The following is a 19,148-nucleotide window of genomic DNA, read 5'->3' as shown; positions in this document are numbered from 1 at the left end:
GTGCCCATAGAAATAGACATGGGGGAGTAGATACTCCAGGTAGATGCTGTATAATGATACAACAAACCAGTGTTTTCCAATATACATCTGCATTCCCATGGGCATACCGCGGGTCCCGACAGACATCATTGCAGTGTGGTTGGCATTTTTCATGCTATAGGCGTGGGGGTCAGAAACTTTGGGCTGAAAATATTGTATGGTATATCCCCACAGATTATTTAGAACAGTTGTCTTTCTGTTTTGTATGTGTTATCTATTGCATTAAAAAACCCTAGTGTCGATGTCCGCGCCCCCGCGGAACTCTAGTTAGCATGATACAAAAAATCCCCATAAAAATCTGTCAGTTTAAGCTAGAGATTTGTTTTGCATTGGATGAATCTCAATCCGCCGATGTCGCACTTCCGCATCTGCGGTGAAAGGTGGCAGAGCTAGAGCGGTGTTTGTTCTACGATCCCCACAAGCGTCTTGGGACTCATTTGAAGTCAGTTCAGCCGCTCTGCCGACTTCTGTCTGTAGCATCCGAACAGTTTGGGCTACTCGCTAATATGACCCCTTTGTGGAAAGGTGAGACTCTCATGAACACGTGCATGTTGTTTTGCTCTAGGTCTCACAAGGCCTCACAAGACTCGTCTGAAGGTCCCCTGGTACCAGTTGAAAAAATGTATGGAAGTATATGGAGACTGTTAGTGCCAGAAATAAGGGGTTAAATACATGTAAAAAAAAATATATATATACAGTGGGGCAAAAAAGTATTTAGTCAGCCACCAATTGTGCAAGTTCTCCCACTTAAAAAGATGAGAGAGGCCTGTAATTTTCATCATAGGTACACTTCAACTATGACAGACAAAATTAGTTTTTTTTTTCTCCAGAAAATCACATTGTAGGATTTTTAATGAATTTATTTGCAAATTATGGTGGAAAATAAGTATTTGGTCAATAACAAAAGTTTATCTCAATACTTTGTTATATACCCTTTGTTGGCAATGACAGAGGTCAAACGTTTTCTGTAAGTCTTCACAAGGTTTTCACACACTGTTGCTGGTATTTTGGCCCATTCCTCCATGCAGATCTCCTCTAGAGCAGTGATGTTTTGGGGCTGTTGCTGGGCAACACGGACTTTCAACTCCCTCCAAAGATTTTCTATGGGGTTGAGATCTGGAGACTGGCTAGGCCACTCCAGGACCTTGAAATGCTTCTTACGAAGCCACTCCTTCGTTGCCCGGGCTGTGTGTTTGGGATCATTGTCATGCTGAAAGACCCAGCCACGTTTCATCTTCAATGTCCTTGCTGATGGAAGGAGGTGTTCACTCAAAGTCTCACGATACATGGCCCCATTCATTCTGTCCTTTACACGGATCAGTCGTCCTGGTCCCTTTGCAGAAAAACAGCCCCAAAGCATGATGTTTCCACCCCCATGCTTCACAGTAGGTATGGTGTTCTTTGGATGCAACTCAGCATTCTTTGTCCTCCAAACACGACGAGTTGAGTTTTTACCAAAAAGTTCTATTTTGGTTTCATCTGACCATATGACATTCTCCCAATCTTCTTCTGGATCATCCAAATGCTCTCTAGCAAACTTCAGACGGGCCTGGACATGTACTGGCTTAAGCAGGGGGACACGTCTGGCACTGCAGGATTTGAGTCCCTGGCGGCGTAGTGTGTTACTGATGGTAGGCTTTGTTACTTTGGTCTCAGCTTTCTGCAGGTCATTCACTAGGTCCCCCCGTGTGGTTCTGGGATTTTTGCTCACCGTTCTTGTGATCATTTTGACCCCACGGGGTGAGATCTTGCTTGGAGCCCCAGATCGAGGGAGATTATCAGTGGTCTTGTATGTCTTCCATTTCATAATAATTGCTCCCACAGTTGATTTCTTCAAACCAAGCTGCTTACCTATTGCAGATTCAGTCTTCCCAGCCTGGTGCAGGTCTACAATTTTGTTTCTGGTGTCCTTTGACATCTCTTTGGTCTTGGCCATAGTTGAGTTTGGAGTGTGACTGTTTGAGGTTGTGGACAGGTGTCTTTTATACTGATAACTAGTTCAAACAGGTGCCATTAATACAGGTAACTAGTGGAGGACAGAGGAGCTTACAAGTTACAGGTCTGTGAGAGCCAGAAATCATGCTTGTTTGTAGGTGACCAAATACTTATTTTCCACCATAATTTGCAAATAAATTCATTAAAAATCCTACAATGTGATTTTCTGGAATTATTTTTCTCATTTTGTCTGTCATAGTTGAAGTGTACCTATGATGAAAATTACAGGCCTCTCTCATCTTTTTAAGTGGGAGAACTTGCACAATTGGTGGCTGACTAAATACTTTTTTGCCCCACTGTATATATATATTAAACATGTTTCCTTATCTTTCTTATATCTAAGATATAGGACAATAATACGATAGCCTAATATAATGGGCCACGTGAGAATCTCTTGTATTTTAACCTATTAGCCTATTTTTGTGCATTTTGATTTTGCCTAGGGTGGCAAAATTGCTAGGACCAGGGCTGCAAAGCGAGCTACATCACATACACGTAAAATAACATTGCGTGACTGTGGTCGGGTTCGGGACCAGTTCTTGCGGGAGCGGGTGGGAGTCGGACAAGAAGTCAGCAAGAGCTAGAGGGCGCAGTATGAAAACCAGTGGGCGGGAGCGGGATGAAGAATTATTTCCTGCGCAGACCTCGTTCCCTAACACTAACACTCTCGATTCAACTCATCATCAAGCCTTCAATCATCAAGACACTCTCTTATATAGTTGTTACTCCCTAAAGTCTCTCTGTCCCATTCGGCTCCTATAGGTGGACATGAACTTCATGAAGAAGATTCCTCCGGGCGCTGAGGCGTCCAACGTGCTGGTAGGTGAGGTGGACTTCCTGGAGAAGCCCATAATCGCCTTCGTACGCCTGTCTCCCGCCGTCCTCATCACAGGGCTCACGGAGGTGCCCGTGCCCACCAGGTAGGTACACTACATCTCTACACCCACTCTTTCACTGCTCTTTCTCTGTCTAACCTGCTTGTTCTAGGTTTTATTCTTGCACCTACTCTCCTACAGTAACCTAAACCATTTGTATTTGGAGTCATATGTCCTATCACCAAATATACTCACTTATGTTGGGATTTAATTAAAATACATTGTTTTAGCCTATATCTGCCCATCTACATATATTTGCGTTAAGTCTAATGTGTGAAAATGGTTTGTGTCCTCTGCAGATTTCTGTTCCTGCTACTGGGTCCACACGGGAAAGGCCCTCAGTACCACGAGATTGGCAGATCCATGGCCACACTGATGACAGATGAGGTGAGAGGAGGGGAGATGTTTTACATGCTGTTTGTGCAATTATTATTTTATATTCTTATCAGGATTAGTAACATTCATTCATAAACATGAATTATATCCCCCCCTGACATGCATTGAATATAATAACTGTGTAACTTTTTCCCTTTAGGGGGATCCTTAAGTGTGGCATTCAGATTAGATACATTTTAAGTAAATTAGATCAACATTTAAAAGCTATACTCTTTCCTGCATGTCTTTGTAGATATTCCATGATGTGGCGTACAAAGCCAAAGACCGGACTGACCTGCTGTCTGGGATAGATGAATTTCTGGACCAGGTGACAGTTCTGCCCCCAGGAGAATGGGACCCCACGATACGAATCGAACCCCCCAAGAACGTCCCATCGCAGGTGTGGGTCTAAGATGACAATGAGCTTGCCTATAATCAGAAAATGAACAAACCCATACAAAAAAAAAAGTGTATATATATGTCTGAAGTTAAGCTTGATTTTAGATATTGGTCACATATTTAGTGCTCTTCAATCATGATCCTGGAGACCCACAAGGGGTGCGGGCTTTTGTTTCTGCCTAGCACTAACACACTTGATTAAACTAGTCAAGGGCTTGATAATTAGTTGAATCAGAGGTGTTAATACTAGGTTGGAGATATAGCCTGCACTGCACCACCTGTAGGCCCCAGGACCAGGATTGAAGAAGACTGGCTTGCATGGTAGTTTTCCATTATGTTTTTGATGATGTGTATGACTGTGCCTCCTGGTGGCAGTAGAGGATATGTCAGCCCTGTAATAACTTAGTCATGCGTGCATACATTTTCGTATGGGTGGCCCCAGCGGAAATCGAACCCACAACCCTGGCGTAGCCAACTCCATGCTCTACAAACTGAGCTACACTTATAATGACTCTCTCACCTTTAGATGAAGAGGAAGATGCCCTCCCAGCCCAATGGGTCGGCCTCACCCTCTGGGGAGATGTTGGAGGAGGATGAAGGCCACGGAGCTGGGCCCGAGCTGCAGAGAACCGGACGGTGAGTTAGACATATGAATTCATAGGGGAGGTTTCCTGGGGCACAGATTAAGATTAATTCTAAATTTAAAAGCATTTTCAATGGAGATTCAATTTTGAGTTTGTTTTTTAGTCCTGGACTTGGCTTAATCTGTGTCTGGGGAAACTGCCGCATAGAGGAGAGTTGATAAGGCAAAAGATTTCAAGGCAAAAGATCCGGGTGCCTTGCGGGGATCAGGTGACAAGTGGCTAATCTGTTCTTGCCTTCCATTTTGCTAGCTAACGTTCAATCGCTGGAAAATAAATGGGACGAACTGAAATCACATATCCTACCAACAGGACATTAAGAACTGTAAGAATATCTTATGTTTCATCGAGTCGTGGCTGAACGACGACATTAAGAAAATACAGCTGGTGGGTCGTACACTGCAAGACAGAACAACAGCCTCTGGTAAAACACAGCTGGTGCACAATATCTAAGGAAGTCTCAAAGTTTTGCTCACCTGAGGTAGAGTATCTCATGATAAGCTGTAGACCACACTCTCTACCTAGAGTTTTCATCTGTATTTTTCATAGCTGTCTACATACCACCACAGAGCACTAAAACCACACTCAATGAGCTGTATTCCGCCATAAGCAAATAGGAAAATGCTCACCCAGAGGCGGCATTCCTGGTGGCCGGTGACTTTAATGCAGGGAAACTTAAATCAGTTTTACCAAATTTATATCAGCATATTAAATGTGCACCCAGAGGGAAAAAGATTCTAGACCACCTTTACTCCACACACAGGAACGTGTACAAAGCTCTCCAACGCCCTCCATTTAGCAAATCTGACCATAACTCTATTCTCCTGCTTACAAGCAAAAATTTAAGCAGGAAGCACCAGTGACTCGGTCTATAAAAAAAGGGGTCAGATGAAGCAGATGCTAAACTACAGTACTGTTTTGCTATCACAGACTGGAATATGTTCCGGGATTCTGCTGATGGCATTGAGGAGTACATCACATCAGTCACTGGCTTTATCAATAAATGCATCAAGGACGTCATCCCCACAGTGACTGTACGTACATACCCCAACCAGAAGCCATTGATTACAGGCAACATCCGCACCGAGCTAAAGGTCAGAGCTACCGGCTTTCAAGGAGCGGGACTCTAACCCAGCTTATAAGAAATCCTGCTATGCCCTCCGACGAATCATCAAATAGTCAAAGCGTCAATACAGGACTAAGATCGAATCGTACCGGCTCCGACGCTCGTCGGATGTGGCAGGGCTTACAAACTATTACAGGCTCCAAAGGGAAGAACAGCCGCGAGCTTCCCAGTGACACAAGCCTACCAGACGAGCTAAATAACTTCTATGCTCGCTTCGAGGCAAGTAACACTGAGGCATGCATGAGATCATCAGCTGGTCCAGATGACTGTGTGATCACGCTCTCCGCAGCCGATGTGAGTAAGACCTTTAAACAAGTCAACATTCACAAGGCCTCTGGGCCAGACGGATTACCGTCTATACTCCGAGCATGCGGGTGTACTCAGAGCATGCGCTGAACAACTGGCAAGTGTCTTCACTGACATTTTCAACCTCTCCCTGTCTGCGTCTGTAATACCAACATGTGTCAAGCAGACCACCATAGTCCCTGTGCCCAAGAACACTAAGGTAACCTGCCTAAATGACCACCGACCCGTAGCACTCACATCTGTAGCCATGAAATGCTTTAAAAGGCTGGTCATGGCTCACATCAACACCATCATCCCAGAAACCCTCGACCCACTCCAATTTGCATACCGCACCAACAGACCCACAGATCTCTATTGTACCCCACACTGCCCTTTCCCACCTGGACAAAAGGAACACCTATGTGAGAATGCTATTCATTGACTACAGCTTAGTGTTCAACACCATAGTGCCCTCAACTCATCACTAAGCTTAAGACCTAAGGACTAAACACCTCCCTCGGCAACTGAATCCTGGACTTCCTGATGGGCTTCCCCCAGGTGGTAAGGTTAGGTAACAACACATCCATCCAGGACCTCTATACCAGGCGATGTCAGAAGAAGGCCCTAACAATTGTCAGACTCCAGCCAACCTAGTCATAGACTGCTCTCTCTGCTACAGTATGGCAAGCGGTAACGGAGCACCAAGTCTAGGTCCAAGAGGCTTCTTAACAGCTTCTACCCCCAAGCCATAAGACTCCTGAACAGCTAATCAAATGGCTACCCAGACTATTTATGCATAGCCACTTTAATAACCCTACCTGCATGTACATAATTACCTCGACACCGGTGCCCCTGCACATTGACTATGAATCGGTACCCCCTATATATCCCCACTATTGTTATTTGCTGCTGCTCCTTAATAATTTGTTTTTCATATCTCCTACGTTTTTTTTTTTAGGTGTTTTCTTAAAATTGCATTGGGCTTGTAAGTAAGCATTTCACCTGTTGTATTCGGCGCGTGTGACAAATATACTTTGATTTGAAATAAATGTTATTCATTATGAAATTCATGAAACATTTTTAAGGCAATACATTGAAACTGTTTATGAAGTCCAAATTAACAGCATACAACTCCTACATACTGTGACAAGTCATGAACAGAACTGCACAGCACATAACCACGGATATTGAATGGTTGATTTTAATGTTGTATAGATCGTTATGACTGCACAATTACGATGCTAACATAAATACACTGCTCAAAAAAATAAAGGGAACACTTAAACAACACAATGTCAATCATACTTCTGTGAAATCAAACTGTCCACTTAGGAAGCAACACTGATTGACAATAAATTTCACATGCTGTTGTGCAAATGGAATAGACAAAAGGTGGAAATTATAGGCAATTAGCAAGACACCCCCAATAAAGGAGTGATTCTGCAGGTGGTGACCACAGACCACTTCTCAGTTCCTATGCTTCCTGGCTGATGTTTTGGTCACTTTTGAATGCTGGCGGTGCTTTCACTCTAGTGGTAGCATGAGACGGAGTCTACAACCCACACAAGTGGTTCAGGTAGTGCAGCTCATCCAGGATGGCACATCAATGCGAGCTGTGGCAAGAAGGTTTGCTGTGTCTGTCAGCGTAGTGTCCAGAGCATGGAGGCGCTACCAGGAGACAGGCCAGTACATCAGGAGACGTGGAGGAGGCCGTAGGAGGGCAACAACCCAGCAGCAGGACCGCTACCTCCGCCTTTGTGCAAGGAGGAGCACTGCCAGAGCCCTGCAAAATGACCTCCAGCAGGCCACAAATGTGCATGTGTCTGCTCAAACGGTCAGAAACAGACTCCATGAGGGTGGTATGAGGGCCCGACGTCCACAGGTGGGGGTTGTGCTTACAGCCCAACACCGTGCAGGACGTTTGGCATTTGCTAGAGAACACCAAGATTGGCAAATTCGCCACTGACGCCCTGTGTTCTTCACAGATGAAAGCAGGTTCACACTGAGCACGTGACAGAGTCTGGAGACGCCGTGGAGAACGTTATGCTGCCTGCAACATCCTCCAGCATGACCGGTTTGGCGGTGGGTCAGTCATGGTGTGGGGTGGCATTTCTTTGGGGGGCCGCACAGCCCTCCATGTGCTCGCCAGAAGTAGCCTGACTGCCATTAGGTACCGAGATGAGATCCTCAGACACCTTGTGAGACCATATGCTGGTGCAGTTGGCCCTGGGTTCCTCCTAATGCAAGACAATGCTAGACCTCATGTGGCTGGAGTGTCAGCAGTTCCTGCAAGAGGAAGGCGTTGAGGTCCAAAAGAGTCGACAAATGTGTTATGGTCCCCTATATGGTATAAAAACCAAATCCAGAAGTACAAGATGTTATCTGGTGTACTCTACCGCATTAGTATAATGCTGCTACTTCAGTTAGCCTGCTGCAATGTGTTGTGGTTTTTCCCTTCCTCTAGGATCTTTGGAGGCCTGGTGATGGATATAAAGCGGAAGGCCCCGTTCTACTGGAGCGACATCCGGGACTCGTTGAACCTGCAGTGTCTGGCCTCCATCCTGTTTCTCTACTGCGCCTGCATGTCCCCTGTCATCACCTTCGGAGGGCTGCTGGGCGAGGCCACAAAGGGCAACATAGTGAGTGGTTCCTTGTACATGAGTATCAATGAATGCAACTCCGATTACATCTGTTTGTCTTCTATCTGTGATATATCACCTAATACAGTTGAAGTCGGAAGTTTACATACACCTTAGCCAAATACATTTAAACTCAGTTTTTCACAATTCCTCACATTTAATCCTAGTAAGAATTCCCTGTCTTAGGTCAGTTAGGAACACCACTTTATTTTAAGAATGTGAAATGTCAGAATAATAGTAGAGAGAATTATTTATTTCAGCTTTTATTTCTTTCATCACATTCCCAGTGGGTCAGAAGTTTACATACACTCAATGAGTATTTGGTAGTATTGCCTTTAAATTGTTTAACTTGGGTCAAACGTTTTGGGTAGCCTTCCACAAGCTTCCACCAATAAGTTGGGTGAATTTTGGCCCATTCCTGCTGACAAAGCTGGTATAACTGAGTCAGGTTTGTAGCCCTCCTTGCTCGCACACACTTTTTCAGTTCTGCCCAAAAAATGTCTATAGGATTGAGGTCAGGGCTTTGTGATGGCCACTCCAATACCTTGACTTTGTTGTCCTTAAGCCATTTTGCCACAACTTTTGAAGTATGCTTGGGGTCATTGACCATTTGGAAGACCCATTTGCGACCAAGCTTTAACTTCCTGACTGATGTCTTGAGATGTTGCTTCAATATATGCACATCATTTTCTTTCCTCATGAAGCCATCTATTTTGTGAAGTGCATCAGTCCCTCCTGCAGCAAAGCACCACCACAACATGATGCTGCCACCCCCGTGCTTCACGGTTGGGATGGTGTTCCTCGGCTTGCAAGCCTCCACCTTTTCCCTCCAAACATAACTATGGTCATTATGGCCAAACAGTTCTATTTTTGTTTCATCAGACCAGAGGAAATTTCTCCAAAAAGTACGATCTTTGTCCCCATGTGCAGTTGCAAACTGTAGTCTGGCTTTTTTATGGCGGTTTTGGAGCAGTGGCTTCTTCCTTGCTGAGTGGCCATTCAGGTTATGTCGATATCGGACTCGTTTTACTGTGGATATAGATGTAACTGTTTCCTCCAGCATCTTCATAAGGTCCTTTGCTGTTGTTCTGGGATTGATTTGCACCATTGTACGTTCCTCTCTAGGAGACAGAACACGTCACCTTCCTGAGCGGTATGACAGCTGCGTGGTCCCATGGTGTTTATACTTGCTTACTATTGTTTGTACAGATGAACGTGGTACCTTCAGGCATTTGGAAATTGCTCCCAAGGATGAACCAGACTTGTGGAGGTCTACAATTTGTTTTCTGAGCTCTTGGCTGATTTCTTTTGATTTTCCCAAGATGTCAAGCAAAGAGCCTTGAGTTTGAAGGTAGGTCTTGAAATACATCCACAGGTACACCTCCAATAGGCTAATTGACATAATTTGAGTCAATCAGAAGCTTCTTAAGCCATGACATAATTTTCTGGAATTTTCCAAGCTGTTTAAAGGCACAGTCAACTTAGTGTATGTAAACTTCTGACCCACTGGAATTGTGATACAGTGAAATAATCTGTCTGTAAACAATTGTTGGAAAAATTTCTTGTGTCATGCACAAAGTAGATGTCCTAACAGACTTGACAAAACTATAGTTTGCTAGTGATACATTTGTGGAGTGGTTGAAAAACAAGTTTTAATGACTCCAACCTAAGTGTATGTAAACTTCCGACTTCAACTGTATCTGCCACCTGCCTGGTGAAACAGGTTTACGACAAGGTCTTACCCTATTTGTTTATCACTAAAAGCATGTAGGATGCATATCACTATAAGTAAATAGTAGGTGCTTAGATGGTGTCCCTCTTCCTCACTGTGAGCTACTCTATATACTGTCTCTGTGCTTTGATCCTGACAATGACTTACACACACACACCCTACAGTGACCCTAGATGTCTTTATTAGGAGGGAGACTGTTGGCATAGCGAGCGTCAGCGCGCCGGGGTGTGTGATGTGTCTGAATAAACTGACCAGATGACGAGTGGCCGAGGGATATTACAATTGACAGGCCGACGTGATGGAAAAAGCAGAGAAGTTTATCTAGGCAGTCTGATGCTAGGCGGTCTGAGCTGGAATGTCAGTTTAAACATATGTATTATGTTATGTGGGGTGTTCTGTCCGCTTTGCCTCTTTTCCCCTTAGTCTCCCAGTCTCTCTGGTTCCTCTATGTATTTACCTCTTCGTCATCCTCCCCTTTTCCCTCCCTCTTTTCCTTCTCTTGCTACAGAGTGCCATAGAGTCTCTGTTTGGGGCGTCCCTCACAGGAGTGGCTTTCTCTCTGTTTGCGGGGCAGCCCCTCACTATCCTGGGCAGCACGGGGCCTGTCCTGGTTTTCGAGAAGATCCTCTTTAAGTTTTGCAAGTGAGTGCTACTCCGATCCTGGTTACACTTATTCGCACTGTGGCCTTCTGGCGGTAGTAACCTGCAAGGACAAGTTCACTACTGCCATTTGGGGATTTCTCATTTGTTTCTCAGTAACTCCCTGAGTTTTATATACTGTACATGTACAGTAAGTTACAAGGCCTGGAGTTTTTTCTGGTCAAGTCACATGGTCAGGAAAAACTTGGGGCCCTAACTAGTTATTAGAGAAGTTGGGACAGGCTCAAGATCATTATTGATGAATCCTCAATCATTTCATAAGGCATAGTCCGAGTGATTGCTAAAATCTACAGTACAATGCCATGTAAAAAGAAGTTGACATTGAGGTTAAGTAAAGTGTGCTTTCTCAATTTACCTAATTTTGCTAACCATTACTTCAGACAAAATCAAGACGTTAATATTTTTGTAATGTTTTTTTTTTTTTCAATCTTAAATTTTGAATTTAAGCAAATTCTAAATGTGCCATTAATCACAAAATCCTGCTAGTTAACTCAAATACATTTTTTAATCGTTTGACAGCCCTAATATTGTGTCTTGATCTCATCTACCGTACTCTCCACCCAGGGACTACGGCCTGTCCTACCTGTCTCTGAGGACCAGCATCGGCCTGTGGACGGCCTTCCTCTGCCTGGTCCTGGTGGCCACAGACGCTAGCTCCCTGGTCTGTTACATCACCCGCTTCACCGAGGAGGCCTTCGCCGCTCTCATCTGCATCATCTTCATCTACGAGGCCCTGGAGAAGCTCTTCCAGCTGGGGGAACACTACCCTGTCAACATGCACAACGAGCTGGACAACCTCACACTCTACTCGTGAGTCAGGGTCAGCGAACCTAGGTTGAGGGCGAAAGACGCGTGAAGTGGGCACTGCCATTTTTCTGCTTTCTTCAGTTAATGTATCTTTTCTATTTGGATTTCTATGTTTTAGATGTTACCACTGCCTATCAAAGGGGAGCTTATGGTTTTGTGCTATTTAGGATGGGGAGTGTAAGATGTATTCTCTTGACTCAGGTGTCAGTGTTCTCCACCGGCCAACGCCTCCGCTCAGATCTTGCAGACGTGGAACCAGACCGGACACACACCAGACTCTATCTCCTGGAACAGCCTCAACGTATCGGTTAGTCAGAGGACACACACTGCAAAAACATCTGTTGAGCCTGTGTATTTCTCTGACCCTTTACACTCTTTGCCAGATGTGTAACCTGCTCCATGGAGAGTTTGCTGGTCCTGCCTGTGGTCACCACGGCCCCTACATCCCAGATGTCCTCTTCTGGTCCATCATCCTCTTTTTCACCACCTTCTTCCTCTCCTCTTTTCTCAAGGACATCAAGACCGAGCGATACTTCCCTACAAAGGTGTGTTATTCACTTGTGAGCATGGTGTGTGTGTGTCTGTGTGCGTTCATCTAAAATGTAAATGTGTGAACTGGTAAGTTTTATTGTGCTGCATCAACATTCACAATTAACTTCAAGGTCTTCACATTCTTCCCACACAATATGTTCCACATTTTGCTATTACTGTTAGCTACTGTGTAGGTGTTCCCACTGAGTGAATTTTAATGACTGTGTTTTTTACACATTACCATGATTATGTATTGTCGTCAATATGGGTTGTACAGGTGCGATCCACCATCAGTGACTTTGCCGTGTTTCTGACCATTATGATCATGGTGCTGGTGGACTATCTAATGGGCATCCCCTCTCCTAAACTCAACGTACCCGACCGCTTTGAGGTAGGACCCCCTTGACTTATTCCACATTTTGTTGTTACGGCCTGAATTCAAAATGGATGAAGTCTTTTTTTTTTTATCTCATCCACCTAATAACCCATAATGACAAAGTGAAAAAAAGTTTTTAAAAAATGTGCAGAAATATTTCATTTACATAAGTATTCACACCCCTGAGTCAATACATATTAGAATCACCTTTGACAGCAATTACAGAGAGCTTTGCACACCTGGATTGTACAACATTTGCCCATTATTATTTTCAAAATTCTTCAACCTCTGTCAAATTGGTTGTTGATCATTGCTAGACAACTATTTTCAAGTCTTGCCATAGATCTTGAAGTAGATTTAAGTCAACTGTAACTCGGTCACTCAGGAACATTCCCTGTATTCTTGGTAAGCAATCTAGTGTAGATTTGGCCTTGTGTTTTAGGTTATTGTCCTGCTGAAAGGTGAATTCATCTCCCAGTGTCCGGTGGAATGAAGACTGAACCAGGTTTTCCTCAAGGATTTTGCCTGTGCTTAGCTCTATTTCATAATTTTTTTATCCTGAAAAACTCCCCAGTCCTTAACAATTATGAGCATATCAATAATATGATTCTGCCACCACTATGCTTTAAAGTTGTGAGAGTGGTATTCAGTAATATGTTTGGGGCAATTCCAACACAACACTTTCTATTCAGGACAAAAAGACAATTGCTTTGCCACATGTTTTGCAGTACTACTTTAGTGCCTTGTTGCAAACAAGATGCATCTTTTGGAATATTTTTGTTCTGTACAGGCTTCCCTATTTTTACTTTGTCAATTAGTTTAGTATTATGAACTACAATGTTGTTGATCCAGCCTCAGTTTTCTCTAATCACAGCCATTAAACTCTGTAACTGTTTAAAGTCACCATTGGCCTCATGGTGAAATCCCTGAGTGGTTTCCTTCCGCACCAGCAACTGAGTTAGGAAGGATGCCTAACTTTTTTGGTTACTACATGATTCCATATGTGTTATTTCATAGTTTGTATGTCTTCACTATTATTCTACAATGTAGAAAAAAATTAAAAAATAAAGAAAAACGCTGGAATGAGTAGGTGTGTCCAAACTTTTGACTGGTAGTGTATATACACTACATGGCCACTGTGTGTGTGTCCACAATCAGCTCCTTCGTTTTGATGACATTGAGGGAGAGGTTATTTTCCTGGCACCACTACGCCAGGGCCCTCAGCTTATCCCTGTTAGCTGTCTCGTCGTTGTTGGTAATCAGGCCTACTACTGTTGTGTCATCTGCAAACTTGATGATTGAGTTGGAGGTGTGCTTTCCACACAGTCATGGGTGAACAGGGAGTACAGGAGGGGGCTGAGCACGCACCCTTGTGGGGCCCCAGTGTTGAGAATCAGCATAGTACAGGTGTTGTTGCCTACCTTCACCACCTGGGGGAAGCCGTCAGGAAGTCCAGGACCCAGTTGCGCAGGGTGGGGTACAGACCCAGGGCTTAAGGATGAACTTGGAGGGTACTATGGTGTTTAAGGCTGAGCTGTAGTCAATGAGCAGCATTCTTACATAGGTTTTCCTCTTGTCCAGATGGGATAGAGCAGTGTGCAGTGCAAATAGCGATTGCATCATCTGTGGATTTTTTGCTGCGGTATCTAGGGTGTCTGGTAATGTGAAGGTGAATTGATCCTTAAGTTCTCTGGGATATGTGGGACGCTAACGTCCCACTTGGCCAAAAGCCAGAAAAAAATGCAGCGCGCCAAATTCAATATATTACTATAAAAATCTATCTTTCATGAAATCACATATGAAAGACACCAAATTAAAGCTACACATGTTGTGAATCCAGTCAACATGTCTGATTTCAAAAAGGATTTATGGCGAAAGCACACCAAACGATTATGTTAGCTCAGTACATAGCCACAGAAAAACACAGCCATTTTCCCAGCCAAAGATAGGAGTCACAAAAAGCAGAAATAGAGATCAAATGAATCACTAACCTTTGATGATCTTCATCAGATGACACTCATAGGACATCATGTTACACAATACATGTATGTTTTGTTCGATAATGTGCATATTTATATCCAAAAATCTTAGGTTACATTGGCGCCATGTTCAGAAATGCCTCCAAAATATCCGGAGAAATTGCCGAGAGCCACATCTAATAACAGGAATACTCATCATACACTTTGATGAAAGATACATGTTTTACATAGAATTAAAGATACACTTGTTCTTAATGCAACCGCTGTGTCAGATTTTAAAAAAACTTTACGGAAAAAGCACACCATGCAATAATCTGTGACGGCGCTCAGATATAACAACATTTCTCCGCCATGTTGGAGTCAACAGAAATACGAAATTACATCATAAATATTCCCTTACCTTTAATGATCTTCATCAGAATGCACTCCCAGGAATCCTAGTTCCACGATAAATCGTTGTTTTGTTCAATAATGTCCATTACTTATGTCTAAGTAGCTACTTTTGTTAGCACGTTTAGTGCCCATTTTCAAACGCTCGCGCAGATGCAGGCGAACTCGGACAAAAACTTCAAAAAGTTATATTACAGGTCGAATAAACTGGTCAAACTAAGTAGAGAATCAATCTTCAGGATGTTATCATAACTATCCAATAACGTTCCAACCGGAGAATTCCTTTGTGTCTCTAGAAGTAATGGAAAGCAAGACGATATCGTTTGGAATGCGCGTGACCAGAAACTGGCATTCTGCCAGACCAATGACTGAAACACCTCCCATCCGGCTCAACATCACAGTAGAGGCTTCATTCCACGTTCTACAGACTGTTGACATCAGGTGGAAGGCGCAGGAAGTGCAAACAGATCCATATCTTAAAGGGAATTGAATAGGTGATGAGTTGAACATCGACCAGCCTCAGAATTGTCACTTCCTTTTTGGATTTTTTCTCAGGTTTGTGCCTGCCATATGAGTTCTGTTATACTCACAGACATCATTCAAACAGTTTTATAAACTTCCGAGTGTTTTATATCCAATAGTAATAATAATATGCATATATTAGCATCTGGGACAGAGTAGGAGGCAGTTCACTATGGGCACGCTATTCATCCAAAAGTGAAAATGCTGCCCCCTATCACAAAGAAGTTAACTAGCCTCTCAAGCACTTCATGCTGACAGAATCATGCTGATTTACTTTCAGTTACCTTCGCTTTTTTGGGTACAGGAACAATATTGAATCAAGTGGGGACAGCAGACTGGGATAGGGAGAGATTGAACATGCCTTAAACACTCCAGCCAGCTGGTCTGCGCGTGCTATGAGGACGCAGCTAGGGATGCCGTCTGGCCCGGCAGCCTTGCAAGAGTTAACCTCTACAGAGTACCTAATCCGGATCCGGGAGCACCCCCCACCCCCCCCACACTGATTAGCATCGCTAGCATAGCGTCACAATTAAATAGTAGCATCTAAATATCATTAAATCACAAGTCCAAGACACCCAATGAAAGACACAGATCTTGTGAATAAAACCACCATTTCAGATTTTTTAAATGTTTTACAGGGAAGACACAATATGTAAATCTATTAGCTAAACACGATAGCAAAAGACACCATTTTCTTACTCCAACAGTTTCTTACTCCATCAGGTGCTATCACCAATTCGGCTAAACTAAGATATTGATAGCCACTAACCAACAAACAAATTCATAAGATGACAGTCTGATAACATATTTATGGTATAGCATAGTTTTTTTTTTTTAAATGTGCATTTTTCAGGTATAAATCACAGTTCTACATTGCAGCTGCAATCTGATATAGTGCTGATGCAGCTAGAACAATTACAGAGACCAACGTTATATAACTAATTACTTGTCTTAAAACATTTCAGAAAAAATACACAGCGTACAGATATTGAAAGCCCAACATCTGGTGAATCCAAACAATATTTCAGATTTATTAAATGTTTTATAGCGAAAACAAAATGTAGCGCTAAATTAGCATAGCCACGCCAGCCAGAACCAGCTGGGCGCGCCCGACCAGTTCACATGCACGACAGATATATGAAATAACATCGTAAATTGGGTCTTACTATTGCTGATCTTTCATCAGAATGTTGATCAAGGTGTCCTTAGTCCTGATGAGTCGTTCAATCCATTCACAATGGCAACTTTCCCTCTTCATTTAGCCTGGGTACTGGTCGACTGGCACGGTCCCTGTCCAAAGTTAAAAAACTCACAGAACGGAACACGGCAAAACTCCCGAAAAAATTCAAATAATCTGATTAAACTATATTGAAAAAACATACATTACGATGATATGGTCACATGTATCAAACAAACTTCGAGACGGAGATAGTTTTCATCCGTAACGTCAGCATAACAAAAGACAATTGCACCTCTAAAACGCGCGTTTCAGAAAACCGGAAGTTGTCGGTCACGCTAAAGAAATAGGTCTTATTTCACGTCAGTACAAGATAAACAAAAAATTTCTCCTCTGACGTCTTCCTGACACCCAGAGGAAGACGAATGAAGTGTGTTTCGGGTCATAGGTGGCGTGACCATATATAGGCAGAGCGTTGAAGCGAGCATACACATCTTGCAATCTTCTTCTTGCTCAGGGAAAGTGCTGTCAAATGACCTGTGTTTCACTCAGAGTCAAAATTGAAACGGATTTAGAAACCATAGCTTGTTTTCTATCCAATGGTATATGGTTATATGCATATAGTAACAGAAATAATTGAATAAGAGGCAGTTTAATCTGTAGAGGCAATTATGCTAATGTGAAAACAGCACCCCCTGTATTCTCAAGAAGTTAACACTCTTAACCTCTCTAGTGTACGTGAGACAGTAGCGTCCCACCTCTTCAAAAGCCAGTGAAACTGCAGGGCGCCAAATTTAAAACAACGGAAATCCCATAATTAAAATTCCTCAAACATACATGTATTTTACACCATTTTAAAGCTACACTTGTTGTAAATCCAGCCACAGTGTCCGATTTCAAAAAGGCTTTACGACGAAAGCAAACCAAACGATTATGTTAAGTGAGTGCCTATTCACAGAATAACACAGCCATTTTTCCAGCCAAAGAAAGGATTCACAAAAAGCAGAAATATAGATAAAATGAATCACTAACCTTTGATGATCTTCATCAAATGACACTCATAGGATTTCATGTTACACAATACATGTATGTTTTGTTCGGTAGAGTTCATATTTATATCCAAAATTCTGAGTTTACATTGGCGCCTTACGTTCAGAAGTTCCAAAACATCCTTTGATTTTGCAGAGAGCCACATCAATTTACAGGAATACTCATAATAAACATTGCTAAAAGATACAACTGTTATGCATGGAATTTTAGATGCACTTCTCCTTAATGCAACCGCTGTGTCAGATTTCAAAAAAGCAACCCATGCAATAATCTGAGTCGGCGCTCAGAGCCCAATCAAGACACAAATATAGCCGCCATATTATGCAGTCAACAGAAGTCAGAAGTAACATTCTAAACATTCACTTACCTTTGATGATATTCATCAGAATGCACTCCCAGGAATCCCAGTTCCACAATAAATGTTTGTTTTGACCGATAATGTCCATCAATTATGTCCAAATTCCTCCTTGTTGTTCTATCGTTCAGTATACTTTCCAAACTCACGACGCGCGGGCAGGTCCAGCGGAAAGTACGGACGAAAAGTGAAAAATGTTATATTACAGTCCGTAAAAATACGACAAACGAAGTATTGAATCAATCTTTAAGGATGTTTTTAACATAATTCTTCAATAATGTTCCAACCGGAGTATTCCATTGTCTTCAGAAGTGGAATGGAACATAGCTTGCTCTCACGTGAACACGCATGGTCAGGGCATGTTCAGGTCATGATAGACCTGACTCATTCCTCTCTCCTTTGGCTCCACTTCACAGTAGAGGCATCAGACAAGGTTCTAACGACTGTTGACATCTAATGGAAGCCTTAGGAAGTGCAACATTACCAATATCCCACTGTATTTTCAATAGGAGCTGAGTTGAAAATCGACCAACCTCAGATTTCCCACTTCCTGGTTGGAATTTCTCTCAGGTTTTTGCCTGCCATATGAGTTATGTTATACTCACAGACATCATTCAAACAGTTAAAAAAAACTTCAGAGTGTTTTCCATCCAAATCTACTAATAATATGCATATTCTAGCTTTTATGGCTTTGTAGCAGGCCGTTTACTCTGGGCATGCTTTTCATCCGGATGTGAAAATACTGCCCCCTACCCCAAAGAAGTTAAATGTTTTACTCACATCGGCCACAAAGAACGAGAGCTCACAGTCCTCAGGAGCGGCCTGTGTCAGCGGCACTGTGTTATCCTCAAAGCGGGCAAAGAAGGTGTTTAGCTTGTCCGGAAGCAAAACATCGGTGTCCGCGACATGGTTGGTTTTCCCTTCATAATTCGTGAATGTCTAGAGTCCATAACACATCGTCTCGTGACTGAGCCGTTGAATTGCGACTCCACTTTGTCTCTGTACTTGTAACGACCTGGGTGTCGGTGGGGTGTGAAATCAGACGCAGGAACAGCAGAGCTTCAATGCGGTGATATTTAATGCCTAACCGGCAAACCAAAATGTCCAACACGGACTTACTGGGTGTCATAAACACCTGTCTTCTAACACGGGAGACAAACCCAGTACACAATACAAAACCCACTCCCGAAATCCA

General features: G+C 43.1%; 1 protein-coding gene across 7 annotated transcripts in view; it reads left to right on the top strand.

Moving 5' to 3' along the window:
* LOC129819544 (sodium bicarbonate cotransporter 3-like) overlaps positions 1-19,148 on the top strand; it is a 68,700-nt gene that overhangs the window by 37,540 nt on the left and 12,012 nt on the right. For 6 of the 7 annotated variants that reach the window (XM_055875888.1, XM_055875889.1, XM_055875890.1 and 3 more), the window contains 10 exons: positions 2,797-2,954; positions 3,209-3,296; positions 3,538-3,684; positions 4,210-4,319; positions 8,200-8,374; positions 10,615-10,748; positions 11,331-11,576; positions 11,775-11,880; positions 11,957-12,118; positions 12,382-12,495. In XM_055875888.1, coding sequence (XP_055731863.1) covers positions 2,797-2,954; positions 3,209-3,296; positions 3,538-3,684; positions 4,210-4,319; positions 8,200-8,374; positions 10,615-10,748; positions 11,331-11,576; positions 11,775-11,880; positions 11,957-12,118; positions 12,382-12,495 — 1,440 coding nt within the window. The remainder of the gene's footprint in view (positions 1-2,796; positions 2,955-3,208; positions 3,297-3,537; positions 3,685-4,209; positions 4,320-8,199; positions 8,375-10,614; positions 10,749-11,330; positions 11,577-11,774; positions 11,881-11,956; positions 12,119-12,381; positions 12,496-19,148) is intronic. The other variant, XM_055875891.1, reaches the window with a different exon arrangement.

Source organism: Salvelinus fontinalis, chromosome 22 (genome assembly GCF_029448725.1).
Source record: "Salvelinus fontinalis isolate EN_2023a chromosome 22, ASM2944872v1, whole genome shotgun sequence".
Lineage (NCBI taxonomy): Eukaryota > Metazoa > Chordata > Actinopteri > Salmoniformes > Salmonidae > Salvelinus > Salvelinus fontinalis.
This window is presented reverse-complemented; position numbering and strand designations above follow the sequence as displayed.